Consider the following 9272-nt stretch of genomic DNA (forward strand, 5'->3'; position numbering starts at 1 on the left):
TTGCCAGATGTACACAACTGAGCATAACTGTTTTTTTACACAATTAGTATTGTAATGAAATGATTATAAAAAAAGTATTTGAACATTGTATTTTGTGAAATAAAATTTGGAATGAGAATTTTGGAAATACATTTTCCTGTAGTACTTACTGTTCCTGTTCCTACTGATTATTACTCATTATTTATTTCCAAGGTATGGTAATTTAAGGGACGCCAAATCGTTTTTTTACTGTTTTTCAACCATTTTTATATCATTTAAAAATCAAAATTTCGAGCATAGTACATACGTTTATGGAATGAATTTGTTATTAACAGTGACGGACTACTACAAATAGTTTCTCCTGTGGAATAATAATGTGCTTAGCTAGAATTATTTTTTGTCAGGATGACTGTAACAACTGTGATAATATTGTCAACAGACACTAGTTTATAGTCTTAAAAGATAAACCAACCGCATAATTAAAAATTGATTGTCTGTAAAGTCGGTTTACGGACGATAGTTTAACGCGTGACAACGTAATAACAAAACATTGATGAAATAATTGCATACTTTTATGAATAAAATTGAATCATTTATATTTTAATAATAAAATAATAAATAGGCCTACCTGAAATTATACTAGTACTCAGATTTTTAAAATGCAAGAATAATTAACCTTTATTGCCGAAATTGTTGTTGTAATAAGCAATGAAAACCACATTAACTGTTCACTTCACTTTATAACCAGTCGACGAAACAGTTGGCGTGTACACTAGGCGCAATATAACTCCGAGCTTGAGCTACGTCACACATAAGGAGTGTTGACTGCAACACGTGTAGGGGGTCGGGTGGATGAGGAGGGAGTATAAGCAGATACGGCGACCTTGCACAGCAGGTAGAGAAAAGCAGAAAACATTGACCACTTACCACTGACGTTCCAAGCACTACCTCAGTTCTTCAACGCCACTGACTGTTCCATCCGAAGAGTCTGATGTGTAAACGTCACTGCTGTCACTGTTTGCATCACCTAACTGAACAATCGCTTTATCAATTTTAATGTCAAAACGCACATCCTTATCCCAGTATTCGTTCTCGAGTGTCTTGACGTGATTGCAAATCGGTATCCAATCTTCTGGACCCATTCGGTTAAATATTTCCTCGCAAAGTTTTTTTACATTTGCCAAATTGCAAGTAACATTTCTTGAAGCGACTTCTCCTTTAACTTTAGCCCATATGCTTTCTATCGGATTCAAATCCGGATGATAAGGGGGCAGACGAAGTAATGTGTGGCCACTATTTACCAATAGTCTGTCTGCCGAGTACTGCACTTGCGAAGGTTTGTGCTTCTTTATGAGGTTATACAAGTTTGGTTTGAGCATGTCGCTAGTAAAGGAAATATTCTCCTTAAGTAACCACTGCTGCATTTCCAATTTTGTCGAGCTGGAGGTAGGCGTTTTATTTATTTTTACATTGTGATAGGGAGCATTATCTATCACAACAACACTGTTTGGTGGAAGATTTTGTATTAATTGTTCGGTGAGCCATTTTTCATATTGTTTGTACAGTCGTGCGAGACACACCCGTCTCATTAGCTGTTCTCAGCTGTGCTTTCTCTAGTGAAATGGAGGGTTCATTTTCCATAAACTGCAGAACGTTATAGACGATTTCCCGCGCCTGCGAGTGCAGTTTTTTACTCTTAACTTTTGACAACACTGGAGGCATTTTTGTATAAAGTTGTACTTTACTGAAGTACTGCACTACTACATATGTAACACTGGCTCTGAACAAAAGTGATACACTACATGCATACAAACCTCAGATCCAAACTGTAAACGAAAACGTTTAGTAAGTACCAACGTATTCGTCGGATTACACCGAAGTACTAAGTTTTCACTCTGTGCAGTAGCGTGTAGCCCCTGTTATCAAGGTACGCATTATCTCTCACTGCCGCGCCACGTCTGCTTTCTCCAGTGTCGGGACTCACATACACACGATTTTCTAACCGTCACCCAGGCTCGGAGTTATGTTGCGTCTAGTGTAAGTTGTGTGCTGCCGCTGTCTTTCTTCTCCTCGGACGCATAGGCCAATCGAGTGGAAGAGAGATAGATGCAGCGCAAGCGTACAATGAGCGTAACGGGACACAGCGTAACAGAACAATGTGCGTAACGGGACACTTCGTGCGTGCAGCCAGCGTTCAATGATTTATTAGACGTTGTCACGTCAAAAACTTCACAATGATATATAAACAATTAATGTTAGTAAGATGGGTAGTTTCAGTCTGAGCTACACCCGGGATCACGTCAGTTGTCGAGTGGCCGGGATGTCCGTTACTACAGGCTGTCCCACGCGTGTGTCGCAGCAGCGGCCCGTGACGACCTGGCAGCGCCGCCTGCTCGCTGGCGGCCGAGAGGTGTGGCAGCCCTGATCGCCGATGTCACGTGTCCCGAGGAGTGCTTCTGTCGGTCTCCCGCCCGCGCGCAGAACAGGAGCTCGTACAGAGTCGCGCTGAGCTGCTCCCCAGACACGCCTCGCGTCTACCAGCACTTCTGCCGTGGCGGTAGTGAGTCGTTCATTGTTAGCACAACTCATGCTTAGTCTCCCTACTCGTGGAATAATACTGCTTAGATAATCCACTCCTTTTTTTCGGAATGACTACGATATTACTTTCCAATGAAATAAACTTGAAATGTTTGACCTAATCTTTGGTCACGCATTGCTGATTAATAATTATTGATAATCAGCCTACCATCACGCCTTTGGATACGGTCTGGAAGTCTCTCAGCAACTTCCTATTTAGTCATGAGTAAGAAACAAAAAAAAACAACATATTATCAGAGCAGCAACCAGTAAATTATTGACACATAATAGTTGTTCTGCTACGTACCTAGAAACACGATGGCGAAGATTAGCCTAGTGACAAAATATCTCCCAAAATGTATACGTAAGGCGCAAAAAGCTTTCTTGACCAGCTGTGTGCTAAAAGTAAAAGTTTGTAGCATTGCCTGTGTTTCGTGGTTGGCTGAGTTTATATAGGGCCCGGCCACATACGGCAATAGCTTCTATAGCAGACGGCCATCAATCACAAGGAAACATTCGCTAGTGCAGGCATAACATATTGCAGTCTAAGGAGCTATCAGATTACTTCACGAAAAATACGTGCCCCAACTAATACCGCTATCAATTCGCGGTGAACATAGGAGCTGGGTCCCTCTGGAATTAAGAAGCCCCTCACTGAGGGGGTCTGTCTGTAGTTGCAAAAATCGTTACTGTGAATCTGGTTTGATGTCAAAACTATGTCTTAACGGAAAACTTCCTGCATATTTTAAAGTAGTCTGATTATTGCATGCATGCAGGCCAAAATGTGGGCAGTATACAACATATAAGCACCGCATACAGATATGAAGTGTCGGTTAACCCTACGTGCAAATCTGTTGGGCCGCGCGCCCCCTCCTCCCTGTAAATTTCCGCGGGTCCCCCCTTGCGAATTCAGATATGCGCCCCTGCCTGGCACACACGCAAAGAACGGCACGAGTTGACAGTGACGTGGAGGGCTGGCAACACTGGCAGCACCCCGCTCTGGTCCAGGGGCCCGCGACTCGAGAGACACCGTCGCCCGGGTGCGTGGCGACCTAGTGGCGGGCCCTCGCAGCCCTGCAGTGTCGAGGACCACGGGGCGCACCTGACCACTCCGTCGACAGACATCTGGATGACTTCTTTGCAAGGCGACCAGCGGCCAAGCGACACGAGCAGAAGAAACATGAAGGTGGTCGGTCACCTCTGAAGACACGTGCGTATCTCGCGCAGTTTTGTGGCGCCAGGTAGCACTTTGATACACGATCGAGCTGTTGTCAACTGTCAACGGCTGCTGTCACACCATCATCACCTTTACGAATTCCTTGTGATTAGCGGGGCCATGTATTATAAGCGAGAAGATTTCCAGGTCAGCTGTGTAGTAAAACAAATGCGATCACATCTGAATACTAGCCTAATGGAGCCCACCAGAACTGCATCGTAGTGCAAGAGGCAATCGTTGCGTTGCTCACAAGGGACGCATCGGCATCCCTGCACGCGTTCACTAAACTCGAGATTTCTAGGGATGCGACACTCGCGTCCACTGATGCGTGACTATATCCATTAGCTTAGGAATAGTGTTGTATGTTGTTTGTAAACATGTTTGTTGAAAACATAACGAGATTCATTTAGAACTCAAATAGAAATGGAAAAAAAACGTAAATATAAGTATTAAAAGTAGTATTATATATTGGTAAACTTTAAATTATAGGTGCATATAATGCTCATTATAGGTTTTTTTATATATATATGTTTTGGGACTCTTATCAAAATTTTTGTTTTGAGCGCTAACATTTATAACATTCATGATAAATTATAATTTTAAAATTTGTGATTGTTATTTACGTTTTGTTGAAACTTCATAGGAGTCACAACTCACATCGGCTGCGTGTACATTAGTACGATCAACTGTCACCAGGTGGTGCTAGCAGTAAGAATATTGCGATATTATACATCTGTTACAAATGCGTCCTTTACATTGTGGCTGTATTTGCTAAGCGATGTACAGGGATGTTTGTGCAATGGACGCATACCTAATGTCAGTAACTTCGTCTGTGTTTCGTGATTGGTTGAGTTTCTTACAGGTACACTGCCGGAACACGAATCACAACAATGTTGTGCGGAGTACGAGTTCTGAATGGCCTGGCCAAATAGGGCAATGGCTTCTCTTGCACATGGCCGCCGATCACGAGGAAGAAACAACTAGCGTGGGCATACTTTATCGTATTGCAATTTTTATGTGCGTTCGGATTTTGTCACGAAAAATACCTTGGCCTAGTAATAAGTTTAGGAAGACTCTGGCACGGAGTTCAGCAAGTGTATTCGTGAAAAACTTCCGAAAAATTAAATGTCAAGGTGCCTGTCCACGTGAGAGTATACACCCTCGATAATAGCCCCATCTCCCGGGAGTTAACTAGCAGGTTCCTGTCCTGTTCCTCTCTAGAAGAGAGAAAATTCGAAGAGTTGTGCGCGTCGACTCTCGAGAGTTTTATTCTCAGAGCACGGAAAATAAAGAGTGACAACTCAATGCTACAACTAACGCTCTTATTTGCTTTTGAAATCAGGGAACAGTACAACCTAACAAACTAAAAGTAGTTAACTTTCCGAAAGTATATGTTGGCAACATTGATTTTTTTTTCTGGTAATTCGTTGATGGGATTATTCACCATAAAATGTTAAAGTTTATTTATTTTGCAATACGAAACCAAAACACGATGTTAAAATGCTTCATTTTTGTCTCAAAAATTAAAAAAAAAAAAAAAAAACCTGCATAGCCGCAAAGTATGAGTGCTGAAAATCATAACCTCAGTTTCATTTGCAAAAAATACACACGGGCACACGTATGCACACGTGCACATGGCAAACATGCTTATTTCATTGCTACCATGATAATTGAACATGGTAACAAATTATTCCAAAGTATAATATTTTGCCATTATACTCAATACGCCACTCCGTTAATACACCACTCCATAAATTCAGAACTAAGAATGTTTGTAAAATTACTTTTTTTTATTAAAGCTATGTTTAAGAAATTTATAAGTTTTCCCTATACTTTCAATCTTAATTTTTGATGTAGGCATTTTTCAATCACACATATTCTTCAGTCTCTCTCCCCCCCCCCCCCCCCCCCCCAAGTCATGTCGTCTAGTGACAGCTGCCAGTGAGAGGTTTGATGAAGAACCAGCTAGGTCCAGAATTGTAATTTTTGAGTAACAATTTTTTTTTGTTCTCGCTACAAACACGTAATAGGATTCATTGGCCAACACAGCTCATTCACATTAAGTACGTATGCACCAATTTTACTTTCATGGAAAATTGTAAAAATTAACACTTCCAAACAAAAATTTTAGTCAACCCGGAACTTCAATTTCGACGATGGTTTTGCGATATATTTAACTTTTGAAACTGTTTATAGTCTATAAACTATCCTCAGGTCAGTTTTATAAATGCTTACGATCAACTTCCGGTGGAATCGCGTGGTTATACGAGACAATAAAATATTTGAATGTTTTGCTAATACATCATGAATTGAAATTGACACTGACCAGCCGTTTAATTTACATTATATGAAATATTAATTTAATTTCTCAATTAATGTTCATATTTTCAACATAAAACCAAACAAAAAAGTAAAATAACAATGCAAAACACCGCCGCGGGGCCCTGCTATTCCGTGGTTCTGGCGCCAACAGAAGGACGCTGTTTTGTATATTGTATCTAGAGGTGGGTCGAAAAGTATCAACATAATAAATACTTTGTCACTGATACGCGCCTGTATCAGGCACGGCAAACGAGTACACTTGAAAAGTATCAAGTACTTTAGTATCAGTTCAGAATTCGCCTGGAACAACACCACGGCCAATGTGCGCAGAACCCGATCGCAGATGACGGTCACTTGGGCGGAGCTTATGAAAGGGGAGGGAGCAGGAACGACGAATAAGGGATAAAGAAGGGAAATAATGTAGGGGAGGAAGCGCAGGGGAAGGCGTTGAAGGAGAGGCGCAAAGCGAAATTGTTACGAGTCGTTTGGCTATTGTCCCACATCAAAGTACGCTCAGTGCGCAGTGCGTGCACAGTCTCGTTCAATAATAAAACTAATGAAATTTTAATATTAAAAAGTACATTAATACGATATAATATTAGATTTGTGCACCTAACAGCTATGAAAATGCAAATAAATTCTCAGTTGACACTAATAACAGATGTAATCAACATATGGACTTTTTTTTTCGAAAACAATTAGTAACTAGTGTTTTCATAGGTACATTAAAAGATTACGATTTTATCAAAAATTAAAAATTTAAAAAAAAAACAGATACGTACATTAGTGAGCATACTATATCAATGTTTACGTTTCAAATGTTTCTTCAGATTAGTCGATGATGATTTATAACTCAGTTTTTGTTTACACAAATTACAATTAAAAAAACTCATTATTTTCCGTAAAAAAATTCCACACAAATGAAGTCTTTTTCCTGCACTTATCCATTCCTTATTTCACTATAAAGATACTAACTACAAAGCATGACAGCCCGCAACAATGTACATGGTGGTAATACACGGCCAGGACGAACTGCAGTGAATGTTGAACTGATTGATACTGGCTGTATCAGGAAGGCATGAGAGTAACAGAGGTAGAGAATTACCGGGCGTGATGAATAATGTATCAGAAACACACGGCACGGAGGATGTGTACCCTGTAACGAAAATGCTGATACCTTGTCGCTTCCTGGGACCGCTACTGCTCTGATACAAAAGTATCAGAGACTTGTAACTAGATACATAACTGTATCAGTATCAGGTTGAAACAGATACCGAAAAATGCTGTAACAACCCACCTCTAATTGTATCCAGGCTAAAAAGGACTTCCTGGATTTTTTTTCCAGCGAAACAACCTCCCCCCCCCCCCCCCCCAAATTATTCTTCGACTTAAACGTAAACGAAAGAAACGCAGGACGCGATCTCGTTGGGCTAAGGAGTATATAAATAGAATAAATCGGCACAATTTGCTTTAAAATCTTCATAATGAAGATGTCCTCAAGTACTGCAATTTTACAAGAATATCAACAAAACATGTTGAGTATTTATTTCAAAAACTTGGACCAGTGATTGTTAAACAGAGACAGATGAGAGGTGATATTAACTTCAAGAATCGAATTATGGTTATCTTACAGTTTTTAGCTTCAAGTATGTAAACAAGTCATAAATTTGTTTAGGCCTATGGTAATAAATTTTTCTGAGAGAACATTTTCATTTTTTTAGTCGATTTTTCAATTGCAATGTTATAAACAATGAATAAGTTAATAACTCACATGAGATTCGTACAGCAGCCTTCAATATTTATTACGAATTCCTGTTTGCACTATTGTAAGTATGGTGATGGAAGTTTGTGAAGTATCGAAAACACAACTAAAAGTAAAATTTTTGGTAGTACGTTGTTATTGTTAGTTTTTTTTATTATTTTTCTTTTCGCGGTTTTTATAACGATTGAACTGGCAGTCTTCCAAAAAACAGGCCTGCTTCCGTACATCTCTTATGCGATTCTACACGGGAGCCTTTTCCATCTTGCGTCTCGCTAGTTGCTGCGAGCACTCTCAACTGTCGGGAAAAATCCCGATAGCTGAGGGTATCTCTCCGAGCGTACCAGCTGACGTTGTACGCGGACACGTACCTTTAGAATTGTTGCCTGAGGCTGATCCAAAATCTCGTGAGGACGGGCTAGTATTCAGAAAATAATGTCCCCTCCCCGTCCTTTTAACAGAAAAACTAATTTAATCTCGTATTATTTTTAAATACAATCAGAATAGTAAGGGGGAGGGGCCTTTTTGAGACCCTCTCCCTTTCTCGATATCATTAGCACCGCCAAAGCCTGTAACGTAATTAAAAACCACAAATTTTATTCCCAAAGTCACCATTAATGTTTATTGATAGTGATTTATCGCCGGATAACTTGACGACTTGTATGCGGAACGTATTTCGCTCCCGGCTCTGATCGAAGATAGAAGGACCACGATAGAGAGAAATTACGGTGTTTCTCGCAAATAATCCTGGCGGGAAAAAAAAAAACAATTTCGTAGTAAATTATAATCCCCGGAGACGAACGTTGACGTGTTGCAAGCTGAGTCTGATGGCAGCACTAGCCAGTCACCAGCAAGCGGGCGGCAACTGTCTCACGCGTGGCTGCAGCAGCGCGAATCACCGCCGATGATAAACACCGCAGGACTCTCTCACTGACCTTTTTATTCATACTCGTCCGGCCTGCCTGGAGGGAGTTGTGGAGCGGCTGGCTCGACGCGCACTGGCTCACGGCTGGAAGACGACTGACTGGGCGCCCGACCGCCAGGGGCGCAGCGAAGTCACCCGGCGCGCGCCTGCGGGAAGCGGTTCGCTCCGGTGCGAGGGCTGGACGCCGTAGATCCTGCCATACCCCCGTGGCCCCGTACTAAGGATCTAGGTCATAGGCGTGCGCAGGACTTCAGTAGTGGTGGTGCCAGATTACACAACAGCCATATCATTCACGGACCCGAGCCTAAAGTGGGGGGTTGGGGGGGTCCTCCCCCGGAAAAATTTGGATTTGAAAGCGCAAAATGGTGCTATTTAAGGTGTTTCCGAACAAAAACATTAAATACACAGATGTAAAAATTTTAACATTTTTTTATGACAAATTATGGCTTTGAACGTTTTAATCGCCAAGAAAACTACTAAACTATTTACAGTTT

General features: G+C 41.2%; 1 protein-coding gene across 1 annotated transcript in view; it reads right to left on the reverse strand.

Moving 5' to 3' along the window:
* The window catches only part of LOC134538772 (sodium/potassium-transporting ATPase subunit alpha-like), an 88281-nt gene extending 79383 nt beyond the window's left edge, over positions 1-8898 (reverse strand). Inside the window, exon 1 of the mRNA XM_063380266.1 lies at positions 8789-8898. Within this exon, the coding sequence (XP_063236336.1) occupies positions 8789-8800 (12 nt within the window). The 5' untranslated portion in view covers positions 8801-8898. The remainder of the gene's footprint in view (positions 1-8788) is intronic.
* Positions 8899-9272: the final 374 nt, after the last annotated feature.

This window comes from Bacillus rossius, chromosome 1 (assembly GCF_032445375.1).
Source record: "Bacillus rossius redtenbacheri isolate Brsri chromosome 1, Brsri_v3, whole genome shotgun sequence".
NCBI classification, from domain to species: domain Eukaryota; kingdom Metazoa; phylum Arthropoda; class Insecta; order Phasmatodea; family Bacillidae; genus Bacillus; species Bacillus rossius.